The sequence below is a fragment of the Jaminaea rosea genome (genome assembly GCF_003144245.1).
Source record: "Jaminaea rosea strain MCA 5214 unplaced genomic scaffold BDZ90scaffold_15, whole genome shotgun sequence".
Lineage (NCBI taxonomy): Eukaryota > Fungi > Basidiomycota > Exobasidiomycetes > Microstromatales > Jaminaea > Jaminaea rosea.
Window position 1 is genome coordinate 451,370 of NW_020289989.1, and position 20,995 is coordinate 472,364.

General features: G+C 60.8%; 11 protein-coding genes across 11 annotated transcripts; 7 read left to right on the plus strand and 4 right to left on the minus strand.

The window, feature by feature from the left end:
* The first annotated feature begins 1,025 nt into the window (after nucleotides 1-1,025).
* On the plus strand, nucleotides 1,026-2,774 carry BDZ90DRAFT_75629 (hypothetical protein). The gene is made up of 2 exons (XM_025509843.1): nucleotides 1,026-1,829; nucleotides 1,903-2,774. Exons 1-2 carry the CDS (start codon nucleotides 1,284-1,286, stop codon nucleotides 2,494-2,496), a joined length of 1,140 nt encoding a protein of 379 aa, XP_025360055.1. The 5' UTR covers nucleotides 1,026-1,283; the 3' UTR covers nucleotides 2,497-2,774.
* An 83-nt stretch (nucleotides 2,775-2,857) lies between these two features.
* BDZ90DRAFT_234261 (hypothetical protein) lies at nucleotides 2,858-3,854 on the minus strand. Its single transcript, XM_025506946.1, has 2 exons — nucleotides 3,582-3,854; nucleotides 2,858-3,486 (listed from the first exon to the last, which is right to left on the minus strand). Exons 1-2 carry the CDS (start codon nucleotides 3,830-3,832, stop codon nucleotides 3,246-3,248), a joined length of 492 nt encoding a protein of 163 aa, XP_025360056.1. The 5' UTR covers nucleotides 3,833-3,854; the 3' UTR covers nucleotides 2,858-3,245.
* A 264-nt stretch (nucleotides 3,855-4,118) lies between these two features.
* Nucleotides 4,119-5,443, minus strand: BDZ90DRAFT_234262 (Zn-dependent exopeptidase). The gene is made up of 3 exons (XM_025506947.1): nucleotides 5,357-5,443; nucleotides 5,072-5,240; nucleotides 4,119-4,987 (listed from the first exon to the last, which is right to left on the minus strand). Exons 1-3 carry the CDS (start codon nucleotides 5,416-5,418, stop codon nucleotides 4,139-4,141), a joined length of 1,080 nt encoding a protein of 359 aa, XP_025360057.1. The 5' UTR covers nucleotides 5,419-5,443; the 3' UTR covers nucleotides 4,119-4,138.
* A 1,033-nt stretch (nucleotides 5,444-6,476) lies between these two features.
* Nucleotides 6,477-7,905, plus strand: BDZ90DRAFT_234263 (hypothetical protein). The gene is made up of 3 exons (XM_025506948.1): nucleotides 6,477-6,890; nucleotides 6,987-7,294; nucleotides 7,403-7,905. The coding sequence occupies exons 1-3, from the start codon at nucleotides 6,635-6,637 to the stop codon at nucleotides 7,475-7,477; spliced, it is 639 nt and encodes a 212-aa protein (XP_025360058.1). The 5' UTR covers nucleotides 6,477-6,634; the 3' UTR covers nucleotides 7,478-7,905.
* BDZ90DRAFT_234264 (hypothetical protein) lies at nucleotides 7,208-9,331 on the minus strand. The gene is made up of 4 exons (XM_025506949.1): nucleotides 8,993-9,331; nucleotides 8,728-8,909; nucleotides 7,394-8,574; nucleotides 7,208-7,285 (listed from the first exon to the last, which is right to left on the minus strand). Exons 1-3 carry the CDS (start codon nucleotides 9,262-9,264, stop codon nucleotides 7,601-7,603), a joined length of 1,428 nt encoding a protein of 475 aa, XP_025360059.1. The 5' UTR covers nucleotides 9,265-9,331; the 3' UTR covers nucleotides 7,208-7,285; nucleotides 7,394-7,600.
* Nucleotides 9,332-9,506: 175 nt separating this feature from the next.
* Nucleotides 9,507-10,157, plus strand: BDZ90DRAFT_255716 (hypothetical protein; the record flags this gene model as incomplete). The annotated part of the gene is made up of 2 exons (XM_025507862.1): nucleotides 9,507-9,640; nucleotides 9,723-10,157. The coding sequence occupies exons 1-2, from the start codon at nucleotides 9,524-9,526 to the stop codon at nucleotides 10,155-10,157; spliced, it is 552 nt and encodes a 183-aa protein (XP_025360060.1). The 5' UTR covers nucleotides 9,507-9,523.
* A 268-nt stretch (nucleotides 10,158-10,425) lies between these two features.
* Nucleotides 10,426-13,198, plus strand: BDZ90DRAFT_262494 (glutaminyl-tRNA synthetase; the record flags this gene model as incomplete). Its single annotated transcript, XM_025508490.1, has 2 exons — nucleotides 10,426-11,655; nucleotides 11,729-13,198. 2 exons carry the CDS (start codon nucleotides 10,426-10,428, stop codon nucleotides 13,196-13,198), a joined length of 2,700 nt encoding a protein of 899 aa, XP_025360061.1.
* Nucleotides 13,199-13,840: 642 nt separating this feature from the next.
* BDZ90DRAFT_75756 (FAD/NAD(P)-binding domain-containing protein) lies at nucleotides 13,841-16,000 on the plus strand. Its single transcript, XM_025509844.1, has one exon. It carries the CDS (start codon nucleotides 14,094-14,096, stop codon nucleotides 15,867-15,869), a length of 1,776 nt encoding a protein of 591 aa, XP_025360062.1. The 5' UTR covers nucleotides 13,841-14,093; the 3' UTR covers nucleotides 15,870-16,000.
* A 76-nt stretch (nucleotides 16,001-16,076) lies between these two features.
* Nucleotides 16,077-16,733, minus strand: BDZ90DRAFT_262496 (hypothetical protein; the record flags this gene model as incomplete). The annotated part of the gene is made up of 1 exon (XM_025508491.1): nucleotides 16,077-16,733. One exon carries the CDS (start codon nucleotides 16,731-16,733, stop codon nucleotides 16,077-16,079), a length of 657 nt encoding a protein of 218 aa, XP_025360063.1.
* Nucleotides 16,734-16,795: 62 nt separating this feature from the next.
* BDZ90DRAFT_75758 (hypothetical protein) lies at nucleotides 16,796-18,948 on the plus strand. The gene has a single exon (XM_025509845.1). The coding sequence runs from the start codon at nucleotides 16,995-16,997 to the stop codon at nucleotides 18,834-18,836; it is 1,842 nt and encodes a 613-aa protein (XP_025360064.1). The 5' UTR covers nucleotides 16,796-16,994; the 3' UTR covers nucleotides 18,837-18,948.
* A 962-nt stretch (nucleotides 18,949-19,910) lies between these two features.
* BDZ90DRAFT_75898 (hypothetical protein) lies at nucleotides 19,911-20,995 on the plus strand. The gene is made up of 2 exons (XM_025509846.1): nucleotides 19,911-20,603; nucleotides 20,686-20,995. The coding sequence occupies exons 1-2, from the start codon at nucleotides 20,136-20,138 to the stop codon at nucleotides 20,818-20,820; spliced, it is 603 nt and encodes a 200-aa protein (XP_025360065.1). The 5' UTR covers nucleotides 19,911-20,135; the 3' UTR covers nucleotides 20,821-20,995.

Consider the following 20,995-nt stretch of genomic DNA (forward strand, 5'->3'; position numbering starts at 1 on the left):
TACCACTCCGGAAGACTGCCACACCTTCCTCCTACGGCGGCAAAAGGGATCTCACCCGCCATGCACAACTGCATACATCGCGAGGGATGAGGGAGCGAGAGGCCTGGTCTACGGGAGCCATCGCAGCAGAAGGCAACGCAGCACGGCGCAGCGCTCTCGACCTCATCTCCGGCCTGGCACGTTCGAGCAGCACGCTTCACCCGGTCTGCACGTCGAGTGCCTTTACGTGCGGGAGTGTCGCTCTGGACGGTGGAGAGAGAAACTTTAGCGTAATTACTACCGGCTTTGCCCTTTTGCTGTACCTTGTGCGTCGGAAGAGGGACAGTCGACGGTAGCGACCACGCCATCACTAGGATAGCGATACGACACACCATTCTTGAGCCAATCGAGCTGGACCAAGAATCATTCAAAGACGCACTCAAGGCTGGGTCCTACGAGGAAGAGTGGCCGAAGGCCCTCCTCGGTGCCATTCCCGGCCTTACCAGGGAAATGCTGGAGATGCGTCCGCCAGATGACAAGGTGAATACATCCAATCCCTGCCCAGGAGGGCGGTGATCACTACCTCGACGCAGTCGCAGCCGCTGATACAGCCGCCTTCCCCGCACCACAGATCCCTCCCGCGAGAAGATGCATCCAGGCTCGCAATGTCGTCTTTCGCAGCTTGGATTTGCTGCGTCATCTCGACGAACGCGGGAGGCTCACTGGGCACGCGTCGCCGGGATGCACGGATAAAGTGCCGGCATACGCGCAACGGCGAAAGGGCTCAGAGCTCGTCACATTCCTGCTGAGGATCGGCGGAGCACAGCTGAGCCCCGACGCAGAGGCGCGGCCAATGATAATCCGCTGCCTCGAAGGCATCCTCCCCCTGGAAACCTGGTACCTGGGCCTCAAGAAGTCGTGCGCGAAGATCATCAGCTCGCTCGTAGAGCTCGACGAGGAGCTACTGCGTCTCGTAAGCGACGAGCCGCAGGCGCCGACCCCCGTGCTAAAGGCTCGCCTCGTCGCTGCGCCTCTCTCCCCCCCGCCCGCCAACGTCGACAACCTGATGGATCTGTACAGCCCCCGCCCCAGCACTCTGAAGAAGTTCGCTGCTGGGATGCATGGACAGCCTCTCCAACATCGAGTCAAGCAACTAGTGTCAAGTCTTGAGGCTGCGTGGGTCAATGCGGGCAGAACGACGCAGTCCGAAGTGAAGCGTATCTCGAGGCCCGTGAGCAACAGCAACAGCGACTACGTAGCCTCTGACGCCGAGTCTGCATCGGACGCTTTGCCCAGCGACGACGATGCCACTTCTAACACCTCGTCGAAGCCGAAGGACAACAGCAAGAAGCGCAAGCGCGCACAGAGCAATGTCAAAGCCAAGCCAAAGGCCAAGGAGCAACGTCGCACCTCCAAGAAGACAACCCTCGAGGACGTCGAGGACGAAGAAGAGGGTGGACAGGCCAAGACGAAGGCCTTCCTCTACGGCATCCAGGACTGCTCGCGCTCCGACATCCTCGAAAGCCTGTAGTGTCACCTCACCGAGCTTCCTGAGCTGGCCGAGCTCCAGAAGGTCCTTCGAGAGACCACCGAGAGTCTCGACGGCAGTGAGCAGAATGTCAAGCAGCTCGTCAACGGGAATGGCGAGGGCAAAGACGTCAACGCGCCCGCAACAAAGAAGTTCGACGGAGAGCATTGCCCGTGCGTCGTCGCTGAGGGAAGTCGTTACTACCTTGGGTCTAATGTCGCACGCCATTACGACCTCAAGAGCAAACCGGCTTCGCGCCCCCGACCTCAGGGTCTTGGCTCCTTTGAGGCTACCAAGCGCTTGTTCCTCGACTGGATCGATCGTGAGTAGGGCGAATGCTCCGTGGACGCAGGTGAGCGGCTGCTGATCAGACGTTTCCCCTTCTATCCACACAGGCAAGGTTGACTTCAATGTGCCGCCTCCCTCGTGGATGGTCAACGACAGGCAGCGCATCGCCAAATGCCTCAAGAGCAAGCTGGTTAATCTCCTCCCGCCCCTCGAAGCCTTCCTGCGTCACGTCGACTCCAGCAGCGAAACGCCAACTGGTGCTTTCTGGCAGAGCATGGAAGCCGCCGCTTCGCTCAGCGGCCACGTCGCCGCCATTGTCAACGGCGGCACCGGCTTGCCTCCCTAGTACCTCAAAAACATCATTTACGGCCGCGTCGGCATCCGTGAGAGCGCTTGGCGCACCATCTACGGCGGCAGGACAATACATGGCCCCCGACGGTACGCACAGCACGAGGCAACGCAGGCAGCGTACCGCCTCAGCGACTTGGAGCGACCGCCAGTGCACTACCGGGAAGCTGGCCAGAACGAGGAGAACATCATGCTGCCATTCCTTTTCGTCGACAGCGCTGACCCAAAGGCAATCAGCGACATCTTGTCCGTCTGGGAGTCGCTCATCCTCCGTCTCTTCGGCGCGTACCAATTCGACAGCAAGATGCTTGCTGCCCGCGCTGCGTACGGATTGCCTCAGCTCGCCGGTGTGACCGGCATTAACGGCAACCGCGCCACCGGCAACGATGGCTATGAGGAGACGCAGAGCGCCCTTGGCGTTGCCAGCGACCGCTACAAGAGCCTGCTCTCCCCTCAACGTGTCGGCGATGGCCCAGGTCATGGACTGTCAGCTCACTCTCTCGACCGCCACCATCAGTGGTGCCCGTGCAGAGGTTGTCGATGCAGCCAGAGTCGCACTCGAGAAGGCAGAGCATCACGCTCGCGTTACAAGGCAGGCCATGCATGGGGAGAGAGCTTCCCTCACCAGGCAAGGGCGCCTCGAAGCCATCTGCCCCCTCGTCGGACCTATCCTGAACGCGAGATCCACAATTGCATTGTTGTCTCTCTTTCTGTTCTGTACTTGACCCTTTGCACGCCTTACGCGCCTACTTTGGTTCCCGCTAAGCAATCATCAGACTGTCAATTCCTCGGTCTGAAGGGTCTGCTCTCGCTGCCGTTGTTGAGGAGCAGAAGAGACGAAGCGTCGGAGAGCGTGGGACACTGGTGCCCAGCCGACGCTCGAATCACTGGCTCGCTGGCCCGCAGCCCTGAGTCTCGAGGGCCCCACGCCGTCTGCGTCAACTTCGCACTTCCATCTGAGCTCGACTTCATAGCGATGATCATTGAGTCATCGTGTCTTGCAGACGTACAACGCGAAGTGCTTCGCATTTGCCAGACGTCCAGTCTCTCGCAGAAGGGCGCCAGGTCGGTTTACCATTGTCCCCTACCCGTACCGCCCTCTCTACGTCTTGCTACCCTTTCCATCTTCTCGCAGACCACCTTCGTGCGATCCTCCGTCAAGAACAGGGTTACGTCTTCCCTCCTCGCGGTTGAACTCTGCAGCCCTCGCGTTCGCGGCCCACACCTTCTGCGTACGCTCCTCCGGTCCAGTCGCATCAGATCCTTCACGCTCCGCACCGTGTACCATCTTCTCCAACGCAGGGTGCGGGGGATCCGCTTGAGTCGAGGCGTTGGGCGTCGTGCTGCGAGCGAGGGCGAGCGAGGGCGAGGGTTGCAGGTAAGGAGGTGAGCCGGATTGTGGGATTGCGGTCGGGAGTGGAGCCGCAGCGTGACTTACCTATTCGGCGCGCTTCCCCCACTGGGAGTCTTCATATCCTTCGGATGAGCAGAGGTGGCCTCCTGCTCGTAGCTCGTGTACCCGGGATGGTTAGGCAAGTCCTTTTCGCTCATTGGCCCCGTACGCGTCTCTTGGAGCGGGGGCTTGGGTGCCTTGCCCTGCGCGCGGAGGGCGCTTGTTGTTGACATGAGGCGCAGCGATGGGGTGGTCCTGATGGTCATGGCCGGGAGGCGGAGGGTTGGGGTGAGCATGGTGTGTCGAGATCAGAAATAGTGGTGTTGCGGAGAGGAGAAAGTCCACGATGCCATCTTTGGTGTGGGCGCTGCGCTCCGTTGTGCGTGTTGGGTGGAGAAGAGCAGAGCTGCCACGCGACTGATCTATACGTCATTGCCGGCGCAGGGTGCAGGGCCAAGCGCAGATAGCAACGCGACGCAACGCAACGCCCGGCAGCCGAATACGGGTGCCCTCTGCACGCCCGCCCGTCACATCCCTCAATCACACTTTGATCACACGCATGGCATACAATTACAATGACAGCCCCAGCCCATTTCACACAGCTACAACCTCTCCTTTCCCGCCACAAAAGCCAGCAAATAATCCAACAAAGCAGCCATCTCCTCTCCTGTATCCCTCACCTGGCCAGGAGGCAGTAAGAACCCCCAAGACCCCTCATCCCTCAGCTCTACCTCGAAACTCCACTTGATCCCCGCCCCACCGTCGCCTCCTTGCGCAGACCCTCGCCGCGCAGTATAGGCGAAATCAACCGCACTCCCCTCCTGACTGTACATGACCTCACAACCCCTCCCGGCCCTGTAGACCTTGTTGTGCACAAGCTTGGCGGCACGCGCAGCTCCGAGGGTCAGCTCGGCCATGTCCTCCTCGTCGGGGATGGGAGGCGCCGTGGTGGTGGTAGCAGCGGTGGCGTTGTCGCTGGCGTAGCCGTCGGATGAAGCGGAGGCACAGCTCAACCAAGGGTAGAGGATGAGCTGCCCGTAGCTATGCAAGTCAATAAAGCTCAGCACCTCCTCGCCCTCCTCCCCGCTCCTCGAAAGGTAAGAAGCAAGAGCCCGAGCCTCAGAACTACTCAAGGCTTCTTGTCCCGGGTAGGTGGAATCACATCCTGATCCCGTGAGCGACGAGGAGGCGGAGAAATGCACAGGGAAATTGCGACTTACGTCCAACCCCTTGCACTCCCTACCTAGCCAATCGTGCGAACCTGTCGGTTGGAGGTTTTTGCGCCAAAATCGATCCGACCCGCGACCCCAGGTGTGTTCGTACCCGTCTGGGTTGAGGACTGGGATGATTAGGAAGGAGAATTTGTCGAGGTGAGAGGCCGAGCCTGGCGTGGAGGGGGAGGCAGAGAGGAGGTGAGAGATGAGGTAGAGGCAGGTGGAAGTTGTGATCCACTACAGGAGGAGGAGGAGGAGAGTCGTCAGCTTTTCCCCATTCCTTTGCTTGGCATCACACAACCTGACATCACGCCAACGTACCTCTCGACCATGTGCCCCTCCCACAATGACTACTTCGCGTTTCCCACGCCCGGCGTCACGCCCGATGCGGATCCCTTGAATCACCTTCTCCTGGTACGTGGTGCCCAGCTCGACCAGCTCGGCAAGGGAGGGGTTCTGGAAGACTTGCCATGAGAGCCAGGCGGTTATGCTGGGCGAGCGCGAGTACGACGAGGGGGGCGGGGCGGGGGATGTGAGTGAGTGAGTGAGCGAGGAAGAGAGGGAGGAGAATAGCGGCCGGCTGCGCTATGCTGTGCTGGGGCTCACTTCGCAAGATTATGGTACCCGTTGTGAAAATGGTCCTCAACTCCCCTCGTCGTCCCACCCATCCCAGCACCCTCGGCAGGGGTATTGACGCCGCCCTCTTTGTCCCTCTCCACCCTATCAGCCAATTGAGCGCTATCCGCCAATACCTCCCACTCCATGCCCATACCCGCCCGCTTCTCGCTGAGCGCCTCGTCCAACACCTTGATAGCGCCCTGCTCGTCCGGATAGGTGAAATCCAGACAGGATCGCTCCTCGCTGCTTTGCCCGTACAGGGTGGAGTTGGAGCTCGAACGCGGGCGGAGGCGAGGGCGAGGCGCATCGGTCCACATGTCGAGCTCGTAGCGGGGGTATCGTGCCTGTAGGCTGGCGAGGGAGGAGAGGACGCGGGTCCATTCTTCCTCGTGGTGGTGCGAGGACGGGATGCATACACGATGCAGCGCTGGAGCGGGTGTCTTTACTCCCGGTGAGTCATAAGACGACAAGAAGGGGATCTGCTGCTGCTGCTGATGACGACGTGACTGTTGAGGAGACTGAGGAGGAGCCGCTCCTACTATTCCTGTTCCTACTGCCAGGGCTGTCCCAGCGAGGAGGAGGAGAAGAAGAAGTCGCTTGGCCATCACGCCGTAGTGCGTGGAGTGGAGTGTGGAGCGTGGAGCGTGGTGATGGTTGGCAAGACAAAAGATGCGAGGCGTCGGAGCGGCAGGGCGGGCACCAGGCGGCAGGCGGTGCGGGGGGCGGAAGGATGCAAGGCGAGCCAAGGCGACTTTGCCTTGCCGGGTCCATCCCAAGGGGGCCGTAATCGCAATCGCAATCGCAACCGCATGCACAGCTGGAGGACGAGCAGATGAGCCAGCATTTACGCCTGAATGGCAACATACTATCCTTTTACATGACTCAGCAGCCGGGAAAGGGTGGATGAGCCACACGAGGCGCCCTTGCCGCTGCCGCTGCCACTACCCACCCCATCCCACTCCTCTCTCCTCCGTCTCCGTCGAGCCGGTGCCCACACCCTCGAATCCCTTTGCTTCCACCAAAATCATTCCTTGGCAGCTCAAGCTCAGAGTGGGATCTGGCTGGCCAGTTCCCTTTTGCATTCGAGACAGGCCACGCCAGTCGCGTCCCTTCGCCTCCCTCGGCCTGCGCTTCCGCGTCCCGCCCTGCCGGCCTGGCGTGAAGTGTTGATTCTCAGTCCGATGCGCTCGTTCCTCTCTTTCCCTCCTTATCATCACCATCACCACCCATCCCTCTCCACACACATCATCATCATCACGACGCACCATGCCCGCCTCCTTTCCCCGGCTGGACCTTCCCACCCCTTCCTCCCTCTCCCACGTCCTCACCACCCTGCTCAGTCATTCCTCCTCGTCCCTCCTGCCCCAACAGCTAGAAAGGGATGGCCTAACAGGCGAAGAAGAGGAGGCAGTCTGTCGTCGCGTATTGGCGCAATGGGTTGAACAGGCGGGGGAGAGGTTGAAGCGGGGGAATTTAAGTGTAGAGGGGGTGAGTTGGAGGGAGTGGGAGGAGAAGGAGCAAGGTGAGTGAATCCAGTATCCCGACGCGTCCCCCATCTTGCAACGCTGTGCTAAGCAATCCCCTCCCTCCCCCCTCTCACTTCTTGGCACGCGCACAGCCCTCGCCCCTCTGGATCACCAGCTCCTCACTCGCCTCACAAACCTAACACGCACCGTCGACGAGCTAACGGAGAGCGCCGTCCTCTCCCGTCGAGAGCTGCCAACGCGACGAGCTGAGGCGCTTAGGGCTAGGGAGGAGGTTGTGGACTCGTTGAGGGAGAGGGAGGATGAAGGGAGGCAGAGGCAGAGAAAGGCTGGGTTTCAGGATGCGGAAGAGGACAAGGGAATGGTGGTGGACTTGGAAAGAAGGGAAGAGGTGGGGCAAACATTGCAGCGCAGTTTGGAACAGGCGGATTTGCTTGCTGAGGTGAGTGGAGCGAGTTGGATAGGTGGAGAGCAAGAGAGAGGAGCGAAGAACGCTGACCAACAACACGAACAACGCCGTTCCCCATCCCTCCTTCCCTGCCGTACACAGAGCCTCCCCTCGCAAGTGGCCGCCGTACGCGAGCAACACGATCTCGTCGTCCAGCTGAGGAGTATGCCGCCCTAGCCCTAGCCGCGCCCTACTCTCTCACGTCACCTCACGTCACGCCACGCCACGCCTCGCCTCGCCTCGCCTCGCCTTTCTCTCCACTTTTTTGTAACAACATGTATTTTTCACCTCTTCTCGCTCTCAAGCCATGCTCATCCTCATCGCCCTGCGCAACTCCTCGCGCTCTTCGGCAGTCAGCTCGTCCAGGTTCAGGTCGGAGCCGAACTCATCGTCGTTGCCGTCGTCGTCTTGCGCCGCACCATGACCTTGGCGCTCGATTGGGTCACTCCCGCTGCCAGACCCAAGATTCCCCTCCTCAGCTGCCAGAGCGGCAAGATCGTCTGCGTCGTTGAGATTGTCGAGTGGGAGATGATCCTCCGCCTCGCCTCGGACATCGCCTTGAGCAGGAGGCTTCGGATTGACCACCCCATTGCCCGCGTCCCGCTCCTCCTCCTCGTCAACGCGCAGCTCGATACGACGACGCTTCGATGCGCCACTCCCATCCCTCCCCGCCTCCCCATCCGCGTCCGCTCCCGCAGTCTGTAACGCTCCAGCCACTCCCGCGACATGCGTCCCCTGGCCCCTCATCATCTCTGCACCATCTTCGTCATCGTCGTCGTCCTCAATCTCCTCGATATCATCCATCTCATCACCATCCCCAACCCCGCTCCTCTTCTTCCCTTCCTCTCGCCTTCGTCTCGCAACCCTCCACGCCCCTCCCCCTCCCCCAACTCTAAACGGCGTCCTAAAAGCCTCGGTCAACAACCTCACCTTAATCTCCCCAAACCCACTCATATCTGCCAAATCACCAGCACTAGCCCTACTCAACCTCCTCAACGACCCGAACTTTGCCACCAAATTCCTCACATCAGTCCGGTTGATCCTTGGCACGCTCGTAAGGCAAGATGTCATAGCTCCTAGATGATCCTCGCCTCTTCGTTCCCTTATCAGCTCGGGACCTTTGGTCTCGTAGATCTTGTACTGTTCGAGGTAACGGGCAACTTCTTGGGGGGACCAAGAGAGGAGGAGGGTGAAACCGTTGACTAGGGAGGTTTTTGTGAGCTCTTTTAGGGCGGTTTGCGGGAGGGGGATGTCTACTTGGATTAGGAGGAGACCTGCGCGAGTGAGGGAGCGAGGGAGGGAGGGAGGGAGGGAGGGAGGGAGCGAATGAGGGGAGGAGGAGAAGGAGGACGAGGGTCAGGAAGAGCCCCCTTTTTCTTCCCCGGATCCTAACGCCCGCGCACGCGCCCGCGCCCGCCGCGACTCACGATGCTCATACCTCCCAATCCCCCTCAACTTGGCTATACGGTCGTGCACGTATTCGGGGTGGAGGCGGTGGTATTTCAGGGAGAGGAAGAGGGCACCCCTTGAAGGGCTGAGCTGATAGTCGGCGGGGATGTCGGCGAATTCCCACGGGATGGAGCGCAGTGTGCGAAGTAGGGGGTTGCCGCTGTGCGAAGGGAAGATGGGGGAGGGGTCAGTAGGTGTGGGGCAGGCAAGAGAAGGCAAGGCAGGGCAAGGTTGCGTGCGTACCGCTGGGTGTTCTGGACTAGCAAGGAGGAAGAACCCGAGGGAGCTAGGATCTTTGGTCCCGTGGAACGCGCGATGGGCGCGGGACGTGGAGCACTCCCGCCTGGTTGTGGTTGTGGTTGGGCGGGGAGTGTGGAGGAGGAGGAGGTCGAGGGACCGGCTACTGGCTGTGCCGGTGGTGCTGCTGAGGGTGAGGCGAGCTGCTTGTTCGTCGGCTTGGGTTGGACGACTTTTGGCCGTGCAGGGCGGGAGGGCGGCGGGTTGCTGTTGTTCATTCTTGGTGGTGGTGGTGACGAGGCAAGGAATTAAGGGACGGAAAGCGGCAAGCGGCAGGCAGCGGACCTGGCAGTGTGGGCGGATAGAGAGTGAGAGAGTGGACAGGCGCGAGGTGAGATGTCGACTCGACTCCACATCCAGCCGCCCCGCCCCGCCTCGCTGCGCTGGAGAGAGAGAGAGTTCAGGAGGCTCGACCTCAGCTCCTCCTCACTTTCACTTTGATCCACACAACGACATCACTTGCTCAACCACATCACAATGGCAGACCCGATTGAAGCAACCGCACCCGTCACCGCCCCCTCGCACGGCCACGACGAGGAAAAGGCGCGCCTGGACGCCCTACTCAAGAACAGGCCCGAGGCAAAGGAGTTGCAGGTGCGTGTCGCGCCTTTCCCCCCCTCCTTGTCCCGCACACACCAGCTAACACCCCTTGCTCTGCCCTCCCTCCTCCCACCAGGACAAAAACATCCTTCCCAACTCCAACGCCGCCCCCTCCCTCCTCGCCAAGCAGGAAGAGCTGCGCAAGGCCCAACTCGAAGATAGACTGGCTGACCGCATCGAGCATCGTCCTGATCGTGCTGAGCTAGAGCGACTGGGCATCCTCAAATCGGGCTCTTCCTCTATTGCCCCCGGTCTGCAGGCCAAGCAGGAGGAGTTGCGCAAGGCTCAGCTCGAAGATAGGCTTGAGCGCGAGCTGGAGAAGAGACCGGAGAGGACGGAGCTGGAGGAACGGGGTATCCTCAAGGGGGGACAAGGGGTCGCGCCTGGGTTGATGGCTAAGCAGGAGGAGTTGAAACGCGCTCAGTTGGGGGACAGGGTTAAGGAGGGTGTGGAGGGACGACCGAGTAGGGAGGAATTGGAGAGTAGGGGGATCTTGCACAAGGGCGAGTGAGCGGCGTGTGATGTGAAAGTGACGATACCATTCATTGACGCGAGTGAGCGTGGTTGTATGCGCCTCCGCCCCGCTGTGCTGTGCTGTGCTGTGCGAGCGTGGGTGGTGGTGTTGGTTGGGCCTCGTCCGTCGCTCGCGTGGCTGCAGCGGCGGCCAGAGCCAAGGGCGGACTGAGCGAGTGGGCGCGCTTTGTGTCTCTCTTTCTCTCGGCGTAATCTCGCTTCTCTCCCTTTGCTCCCCCTTCCTTCCTCCCTTCTTCTCGCAAGCCATGCCCCCGAAACTAGACGCCAACGACCCAGCGATAAAGGAAGTCTGCGACCTATTCGCAACCATCTCCTTCACCGGCGCCAAAGCCCAGGAGACGGCACGCAAGCCAGCCCAAGCCGCCCTGATCAGCGATGCCATCCGCTCCCACAAGCTCGGTGAGGCGGGATTAGATGCGAAGCAGGGACAGCTTGTCGTGAGCGCCATTGTTGGTGGCGAAGCCCTGGGCGAGGGAAGGAGGAGCTACTTGGTCGAGAGGACAAAGAGCGGCGAGCTGGATAGCGATGATCGAGTCAAGACTGCCATCAAGTACTTGGCTTCCCTCGACCCGGCAGCACCCATCGACGATGAGGCATTCAACGCGGCGTGCGGTGTAGGTGTAGTGGTCACCCCCGACCAGGTAAAGGAGGAGGCGCGCAAGTACGTGAGCGAGAACAAGGCAGACCTGGATGCCAAGAACGGCGGCGCTAGGCCCAACTTGAGCTCCATGCTCGCGGCATTGAAGAGCATTCCGGCGCTGCGATGGGCCAACACGCTCGATATCAAGAATGCGGGAGAGGAGCAGCTCAACGCCCTCTGGCCTAAGCAGGCGGAAGCTGCGCAACCTAAGAAGGCAAAGAAGGCAGCCGCGTCGACGCCTGCACCCGCAGCCGCAGCAGGCGGATCCACCTCCCAGCCCGTACCCACCCCTGCTTCCTCCTCAGCAGAAGACCCAACCACCATGTTCACCGAGGGCTTCCTCTCCAAGCTCCACCTTCCCGGTGAGAACCCTCAGCTCTCCTCCTCCCTCAAAGAACAACACCTCTCCGCCACTCGCGGTCGAGTCTTCACCCGCTTCCCGCCCGAACCCAATGGCTACCTGCATATCGGCCACACCAAAGCAATCGCAATCGACTTTGGCTATGCGGCCCATCACGGCGGGCTCTGCTACCTGCGCTTCGACGATACGAATCCTGAGGCAGAGGAGGGCAAGTACTTCCAGTCTATCCTCGAGACGGTCAGATGGCTTGGGTTCGAGCCGTGGACGATCACGTATTCGAGCGATTACTTTCAGCAGCTCTATGAATTGGCGATTAAGCTCATCGAGAGGGGAGGGGCGTACGTGGATCATTCGACTGCAGAGGAGATTCAGGAGGAGAGGGGTGGGAAGGAGAGGGGTGGAGAGCGTAAGGAGAGCAAATGGCGTAATAGGCCCATCGAGGAGAACCTCCGCGAGTTCGAGGCTATGCGTGCCGTGAGTAGCGCCCAGTCCTATTTCACTCGTATCCTCAAGCTAACACCCCATTCCTGTCCTCCCGCTTCGCTAGGGCAAGTACGCAAAGGGCACAGCAACTCTCCGGCTCAAACAAGACATTCTGGGCAACCCCAATCCGCAAATGTGGGATCTCATCGCGTATCGCGTCCTCTCCACCCCGCACCATCGCACGGGGTCCACTTGGTGCATCTACCCAACCTACGACTTCACGCACTGCCTCGTCGATTCGATCGAGAACATCTCCCACTCTCTCTGCACCACCGAGTTTGTGCTGAGCAGGGAGAGCTACGAGTGGCTCTGCGACGCCGTGGCCGTGTACAAGCCCAGGCAGTACGAGTTCGGCAGGCTAAACCTCGAGGGGACCATTACGAGTAAGCGAAAGATTAGAAAGTTGGTAGAGGGAGGATATGTAAAGGACTGGGACGACCCGCGCCTCTTCACGGTCATTGCCATCCGGCGTCGCGGTGTACCTCCGGGCGCCATCCTATCGTTCGTCTCCGCCCTCGGCGTCAGCACGGCCGTATCCCAAATCACGGCGGTTCGCTTCGACCAGTCGATCCGCTCCTACCTCGAGTCCTCCACCCCACGCCTCATGATGGTCCTCCAGCCTCTGCGCGTGATCCTCGAAAACGTACCAGAGGGCTGGGTGATCCACATCGAGAAGCCCCTCCACCCCAAGGTGCCCGAGTGGGGCAAGAACGTCCTCCCTCTCACGCGCGAGGTCTTCATCGAGCAATCCGACTTCCGCACGCAGGACGACCCAGACTACTTCCGTCTTGCGCCGGGCAAGTCCGTGGGACTCTTCCAAGCCCCATTCCCCATCACCTGTCTCTCCCACGAGGTGGACCCAACCACAGGCCAGACCGTGCTGATTCGCGCCCGCTACGAGGACCCGGAGATGGGAGGCCAATCGATGCCCCGCTCAGCACTGAAGAAGCTGGCCTACATTCACTGGGTCTCCACCCACGCCCCTTCGCGCTCCCCAGTGAAGATCGATGAGGCCCGTATCTTCCACCCACTCTTCACAGTCGAGAACCCTGCGGCCTCTCCCGACTTTTTGGGGTGCATAAACCCAGACTCACTAGAGGTGCACAGTGGGGCATTGATCGAGCCCGGATTCTGGGGAGTGGCAAAGGAGGCCCTCAAGACGGCGCATCGTGAGGCGGGTCAGCGGACGGAGAAGGCCAAGGCGGAACGGGTTCGTCTGACCAAGGAGGGAGGCGACGTTATTCGCCCTCCTGCTGGTTGCTCACCCCTCACGAGTAGCGGGGAAGGGGCGCCTAACGCAGATGAGGCTGAGGGACTGGTTGGGCTCGAGTGTGTAAGGTTTCAGGCTATGAGGGTGGGGTACTTTGCGGTTGATCGGGAGAGTTTGGGGAGGATGAGCGTTGAGACCGGGGAGGAGAGGGAGGGTGACGATGCGGAAGGGGCGTTGGTACTGAATAGGATCGTGAGTCTTAAGGCTACGCCTGTTGTTGCGGCGGAGAAGGGAAAGGCAGAGGCGAAGGGGACGAAGAAGTAGACGCGTGTGCGCATATGTGTGGGAAAGGCAGCGGCGATAGAGAGGGGAATGGGGAAAGACGAACTGTAATACGAGGCAGCGCAGCGCACTGTGAAGCAAGGCGAAGCAATGCAATCCTGTAAGCACGACCCGGCCCAACGCGGGCCTGGGATGAAGACAGCGTGGATGCGACTCTCAAGGCATGCAAGTCCAACGATAGTACACGGGTACGCATCGATCTATCCGCCCCCCCAGTCAGCCCTTCTCGAGCGGCACGCCCTAGCGCTACGGCTGCGGTCATCCTCACCTTCCAACCGATCCTCCGCCCCCGCTCCTCACCAGCTTCAGCTTCAACCTCTCGGCCACGCAGGCCTGCAAAATGCTTGAAGCCGTCTGAGGAGAGACTAAATTAAGGTTTAGCTACTTTCGTCCTTTCTACCTGGAGAGCAACTCCGGGCGATCTCACCGTTGCTGTTGCTATTGCTGTCCTACAGGCAATTGGCAGGCAAGGCAAAGCATTTCGGCGTCGGCCCCGAGACGTGGACCAGGGGGTCGCTCGCTCGTACGCTGGTTGACGCTACAACTTCGACTTCAACTACGCCAGGCTCGGCGCGCTGAGCGCGGAGCGCCTGCTGAGCCACGGGAGGCGAGGTGGGGCGGGGGCGGGGCGTGGGCGGAAGGGTCTGGTGTGGAGACCGTCCCGATCGAAGATTGGTGGGAGGGGGTGAACCCTTCTCAGGGGTGAGCATGAAAGCGAAAGCGATGGATGCAAACGTCAGGCATCGCGCCGCCGAAGGGGAGTCGGAACCTTGCAGCTCTCACAACTACTGAAGCAAGCAGCCTACAAGACGGCCTCTCTCGCCGCAACCTGTGACCTTCTACACCGGTCCTCACTCTGTCGCCTACCCGATCAATCATGCCAAGTATCGCCCAAGGCCCCGCCTCCGACACCGCTCCTTACCGCGGTCCCTTCCCGCTACCCGTCACGCCACTCCAACACCGTTTCAGCTTCGCCTCGAACTGCTCGTACATCGACTGGTATACCTCCAACGGCGGCGTGCACCACCCCATCGGCAAAATCTCCACTCGCAAGCACGTCGCCGTCGTAGGCGCAGGCGTCGGCGGACTTTTCACCGCTCAGTTGCTCCGCGGGGCAGGCTGCGACGTTACGGTCCTAGAGCGCGCGGCGCACGTCGGTGGGCGCGCTCGCTCTGATCCCACGCACAACGAAGGAGGATGGGTAGAGCAGGGGGCTATGCGTTTCCCCGTTCATGCACTCAGTGCTGCGATTGTCAAGGCGCATGGCTTTGAGTTGCTAGGCGGGTTTCCCGACCCGGGCGTGGTAAGAACGGGACTTTCATTCGAGGGCGAGTACGCCGAGTGGGAGCCTCATGCGCCGCCGCCAGGGATATTCGAGGACATCGACGCAGCGTGGACTGCCTTCATTCGGGAGGGGTTAAGCAGGGAGGGAGAGCGAGTGCTCGCGCCCATTGCGGATATTATTGACGGGCTCGCCGCGAAAAAGAAGGAGGTAATCAACGCAGCCGCAGCAAAGTACAGGGCGTACGTAGACGTCTTCCAATCCCAGTCCCTCGAGCAAGGAACGCGCTCCATCTTCTCCGGCAAGCAGTACGACCGCGTAGGCCCTGTAGTGTGGAGCGAGGCCCACTTCGAGGCAGACAAGGCGCTCGGGCGCGGCAGTGGTGGGCTCGGCGCCGTAAGCCAGCGCAGCATGGTGGCTATTTTGGAGCTCATCATCAATCAGATGCTCGTCAATCAGGCCAGTTTTGGTGTCAAGGCAGAGGACGGGACGTCCAAGCACGCACCCGTGCAGGCCCTCCCGGCTCGGATGGCGGCACGACTGATCAAGGCGGGAGGGAAGGTGCGTTGCGGCCAGCGCGTGACGAGCCTGGGCCTCGCACCCGTGGACGGGGTACAGAAGGTGTTGCTGAACGTCAAGGGCGCCGGGAGAGAGGTTTACGATGATGTCGTCCTTGCTATTCCGCCCAATGCGGCCAAGACGGTCCTCGCGCGCAGCAGCGGCAAGCTCATGTCACGCCGCGATCTCCTCGATCTCAACAGCCTCGACACGATGAACGCCGTGAAGCTCTACGTAGAGCTGGAACACAAGCACTACATGGACCAGCCGGGCTTTCCTCGCGTCCTCCTCTCGGACACGCCAGCGAACCAGAGCTACCTTTTCGAGGACGCCGGTGGCCGCGGCGGATCTGGCGTCGTGACGAACCTGATCGCCTATCAGTGGGGTCAGGCGGCGGGCGAGCTGGCCGAGCAGTACGAGGACAAGATAGCCTTGCGAGACTACATTGCGGGCCAGATGCGCGCCAACCTCTGCGCCGGCGGGGGAAAGTGGCACGAGTGGATTGATGACATCCTCGCTGCTCCTAGCGAGAGGATCCACTACATCAACTGGGATAAGGACCCCTCTGCTCGCGGCGCATTCGTGCTCATGCTCCCCGGCCAGGAGAAGGTCTTCGCCCGCATCTCGAGGCGATACCTGCGCTTGAGCGAGGAGGAGATGCACGTCCATCTGGTGGGCGATTCGTACACGCGTTTGGGCGGATGGATCGAGGCCGCCTTTGTTAGTGCGAGCGATTTTGCATCGGCGTACGTGAGGGCGCACGGGGAGCTCTTCAACGCACGCCTGTCGCCCGTCGTTTGCAATGCGCAGTAGCGGGGTGTGCGCGGTGTAGCAGGGAGGGTATTTATCTCGTCTGAGATTTGCTAGACGTTACTACTCGTCACCGCCAACACTCTCTTCGACTTCACTCAGCATGCGCACGAAGTTTGGATTGGAGGAGAAGCTCTGATGACATGACAGCGCCTCTATGCGCCCGCCTATGGGTGCTCAGCCTGTCTCATCCTCGCCTCGCGCTCCCGTCTACTCGCTCTTCTCCCTCCCCTTGCCAGCCGCCGCCGCAACCGTCTCGTCGTCGTCATCGTCCTGCCAATGAGGCACTCCGGCCTTCAGCCCTCCCAAGGTCGATCCCTGCCACATCTCCTCGAACTTCTCGTCCGCCAGAGCAGGGAAAGTGCGTCGCCCCCTCTCCCTCTCCTTCTGCGTCTCTTCGCCGATGGGGTGCATCAACCTGGGGCGCACCTGGATCGGCTCGAGGCTGCTCTTCTCGACCACGGCGGCGTCTTTCTCGTCCTTGGTGAAGAGGAGAGCGGGAGCAGGCTGCGTACCAGGAGCGTGCTCGTCGTTCGTGCCGGGCACCACAGGCGGGAAGTAGAGGGTCCACAGCTTCTTGGGCATGCCCATGCTCTCCGGGATGGGGAACACGACTAGCTTCGCCCCGCTGGGTATGATCGTCGACTCCTTGACCTCTACGACGTACTTGTCCGGGGGCAAGTACTTGGTCTTGTCGCCCACCTCGTAGTAGGCCGTGATCTCCCCCCATGTAGGCTCGACGAGACGGACCGCTTCGAAGGTGTTGCCGCTCTCCGCCGTGATGACGAAGCCCCCGGCTTCGTCGTGTATGACGGTGACAGTGGGCTTGGCCTTGTTGTCGGCGGGGATGTACGAGCGGTGCGACATTGTGGTTACCATGCGGTTGGGCGAGGTGGTGTGATCGAGGGGCAAGGAGCGAGGGACGAGACCCGAGCTCTTGATCGACTTGCTGCTCGCGCCGCTCGCTCCACGATCATCACCGCTCCATCGCGGCGTCATCGCTCCATCGCGGCGACATTGCCATTTGCGGCCGCTTCTCTCCCGTCGCGGGGTACCGTGGCGTGGTAACTTGCCCTGTGGGTAAGAGCAAACCCGCTTGCCCACCCTTGACCCTCCAATGCGAATTAAATGGCGGTCTTGCGTCAACATCTTGTCACCAGGCCAGCACCGATCGGAGCGTGCAAGCCGAGAGAGAGAGGACAGGACTGCAGGGCTGTGCAGCGCTTAAGGAGCCAGCAAGAGCAAAAGCAGGTATCTTTCCTCCTCTCCTCCTCACAACATCTCAGACTTGACACGACTATGCGCCTCCCAATCGCCCTCGCCCTCGCTACGGGCTTACTGGCCCTCACGCTCAGCAGCGTCTGCGTTAACGCCGCTGGCCTCCCGGCTCTCCCTCGCAACGTGCTGCCTCGCGATCACGATCACGGCTACGGGCACGGCTACAACAGCGACAATCTCGAATCACGTCTCACTAGGCCCTCCGCCGGAGGGCGCTCTATGCTCAAGAACATGGTCAACGCCCTCGCCCGCACCCTCTTCAGCACAAGCCTCACCACGCGCGGCACTAACACTACCACTGGGGCCGTTCTCCCTCCACCAGGCGGCAATACTAACCTCGATCCGAAGGTAGGGGGAGGATCTCCTTCTTCCGGCGGAGGAGGACGGCGCAAGCGCACGCCAACGAGCGAGGAGGAGCGCGAGATTTTCGACCATGGCAAGGATACCGTGGCCGTCGCGCAACCTCGCAGCGCCCACACGGATGATCTTCCTAGCGGCTCTGCTACGCACATGGAACGCGATGGGTCCGAGGACGAGGTCGAGACTCGTGGTGCGCCTACTCGCCCTCCTCCGCCTAACAATCCGGCGCAGGGCAACGAGACTCTTCGTAATCAAGGATCGCCTGGATGGCCCGGCGAGCGGCGCAGCGTCAACGCCCTCGATGGAGAGGGAGACGGAGGCGGACTGCAACCTCGTGCTAAATCCTGGGCCCCTCCCGAGAAGAACAAAGGGCCCGAGAACGAAAAACCGCCCAAGAAAAAGCAACCTCCTCGCCGTCGTGACTACGAGCACGGAGACATGCGCCGCGGCCTGATCGGGTATCGACCGCCCAAGGTCAAGAAGCCCACGAACGGCTCCTCGACCAACGAAGGAGTGCACGAGCCTCGTGACGAGGTCGAGGCTCGCGGGACGATCAACACCGGCAACGACAAAGGGCCTCCGAAGAACGCGGGCGGCAAGGTCAAGCGTGTCAACACGCAGCCTCGTGGCAGCGCCTCGGGGAGCGGCGGCCCCCCCAAGAAGGCACCTCCCACGAACGTTCACCCACCCAATAAAGGCGGGCCTCATCACACTCGCGACGAGACCAAGACTCGCGGAAACGATCCTGGTCTTAAGCTTGCAAAAACGACGAATCACTTCACGCCAACCGTAGGGCCTTCTCACCCTCCTCGTGACCAGATCGACCTCGAGTCCGAGACGCGCAGCGATATCGTCATCTCTGGCCCTCCGAAGGTGACGCCGGGCCCCGTCGACCCCGGTAAACGCAAGAGGGGCGGGAACTACGGTGCCGGTACCAAGGCAAACGGTGAAGGTGAGGGTGGACTGAGAGTCGTGCCTAGGTCCCCAAGCACTGTCGTCGAGGTGGGCGAGGTTGAGACTCGCGAGCCGCCCAACGTGTTTGGTAAGCCAGCAATCGGGCATCGTAGCAAGATGGTGACCATGGCGCGTCTCAATGTCTTTGATGTCGCGGTCAAGCCTGTCGAGAGCAAGAGGGGCACATCCTACCACGCCAAGCCCGAGAGCGTCGCGCTCGGAGAAAGGGAGACGGGCAAGACCGGCAACCCAGGCAACGGGTACGGGCCTCCCAAGCACCACGGCCGCGGGGCGCTAGTCGCTCGCGGTGATGACGAGGAGAAGAAGCCCCGGGCTAATAAGGACTGTCCTCCCGACAATCCCCGCTGCATTGGTTGAGCCGTCGTCGAGGAGGCTCGTGGCGACCCCTCCTGCGACCCTCGGATCCCGGACGGATGCTGAGTACGTCGTGTCTGATCGATGCCACCCAGTGGCCTACACAAGCCGCAACTGCAGTCGTCGGCCCTTCCCTGAATCTGCTTTTTTCTACTCTGCCACGACCTCTACGTGCCGTCGATAATACGTGACGCTGCCATGAATACAATCCGCCCTTCACACCTCATTACCGCGCACTCGCGCTGACCTTCCTCAACGCAGCAGCAACGAAAGAGTCTGACTGATTGTTGCACGCAATCCTGCAAGCAACCAAAGTCTCGCATTGCTTGCGCCTGCCCTTTTTGCCTCGAGTATCTCTCCGTCCACGTGCAGCTTGCCATGACACCGATCTCCGTCTTGAAGTCGTGCAAGGCTTCAGGTGCCGGTTGTCGTGGTCGTGGGAAGAAGGATGTTGCCATGCGATGTCAAAATGCGAGGTAAGCCAGGCCTAGCCACAGCATTCTCGCGAGAGCAAAATTGCCCGCCCCGCGCCCCGCCCTTGGTTCGTCTGATCCGCTTGTCTGTGCACGGACGCACATGCCAAGACGAGTGGAGGAATGTGGCCGAGCTCTTGCCTTTGCTCCCAATCCTCAATTTTCCATTGCCATCCGACTCTCACCCCGCTCGACGCAACGTGGCATCCGCCGATATAGAGCAGCAGCAACGGCTGATCGTGTCCTCGTCATTGACTGCAGCCTCACGCAGCCCCGCGCGATCAATAGTTACCGGACAACTTGCGGTACCTGCCGCTTGTCGTTGGAAGTGAGCAGTCCTTTAGGCGCTGCAAGTGCGAGCAAGGGTAGGGCAGGAAAGGGCTTGCTGTTGCGCCGATGAAATGGGTTCACGCGGTCAAAGGGCACACCAGAGTGGCTAGGTGAAGGTGCCGGGGTTGCAATTGCGATTGCGATCCAGTCCGACGTCGCCTAGACCTAGTTCGAGCTTCCTCCCTCCCTCGGGCAAGATTCAACTTGACGAGTCCTGCCATCAGCCCTCATTCTCACGAAGTTAAGGCTGCGACGCCGAAGCAAACCTTCAGCTTTGATTTGACATCTTCAGACTACAGGATCGCAACATCAGATTGGCCTGCCTTGTCGCGTTGCTCTCAAGATCCTCGCGGCGGAATCAGTACTGCCAATTGCGCTTGCTGACCGCAAAATGGTAGAAGATTGAGCTTGCGCAGACGCCGCATCAGATTCTCAGGGCCAGGTGGGAGGGCACGGCTGGTCATGACGACAAAATCAATCACGCCGCACCGTACCCACCATGCCTGGCGCAAGTCCATGTCCGACAAAGCTGTTGTGGCATGGACACCCTTGCGTCGTCCTTGACTCGCCATCCCATTCTACAACTCACGCAGAAGGAATGCTCTCGGTCAAGGTGCTCGCCAATGTCTTCGCCTACCTGGCTCTTTTGAGCTCGGCAGAGGTCACCGCTGCTGCCGTGTCCGCCGGGTCCATCAGCCCGCGCTCGGCACTGCAAGTGCAAGTGCCTGAGCAGAGGGAGATCGACTTCACGCAGGGCAAGACACTCTCTCGTGTGGAACCCAAGCCCGAGACGGAAGACGCGCTCAAGCCTCGCGAGATATCTTTGCCTGTGTCGGGGATTCGCCCCGGCTCCATGATCGAGTCTGTCGGCGAGGACGTCGGGGGGTCCACCCAGGTCAAGACGCACGCAGAGGCAGCTGAGGCGCAGACGTTGCCGCTTTCGACCTGCTGCTCGAACTTTGGCGCCGTGCGTATCGACCCTTTTGCCTTCTCTCTTTCGCTACTGTGCAGCGCTGAACACGATTTCCTCTTCGCTCATGCTCTCACAGTTGACCTGCTGCGACGACGACAACCCAGCTTGCTGCGACGCCTACCCTACCCTCGCAAAGGCAAGGGAGGAGGAGGGGCTTATTTCTGGGGAGGCCGACGCTCGCAAAGCAGCCTCTCCTGCTTCCGCGTCGTAGCTCATTGCTTGACGATATGGTTTTCAGGCCGATACGCTTCATTCACATGCCCAGTCGTACACGTCGTGCTGCGCTTCCCTTCGGTATCTTGTGCCAAGCTGCTGTCAAGTCTCTCGTCAAATGCTACTGATACATACGAACGGCAGCAAGTTCAGTCGTCGGGCTAGCCCGCTGT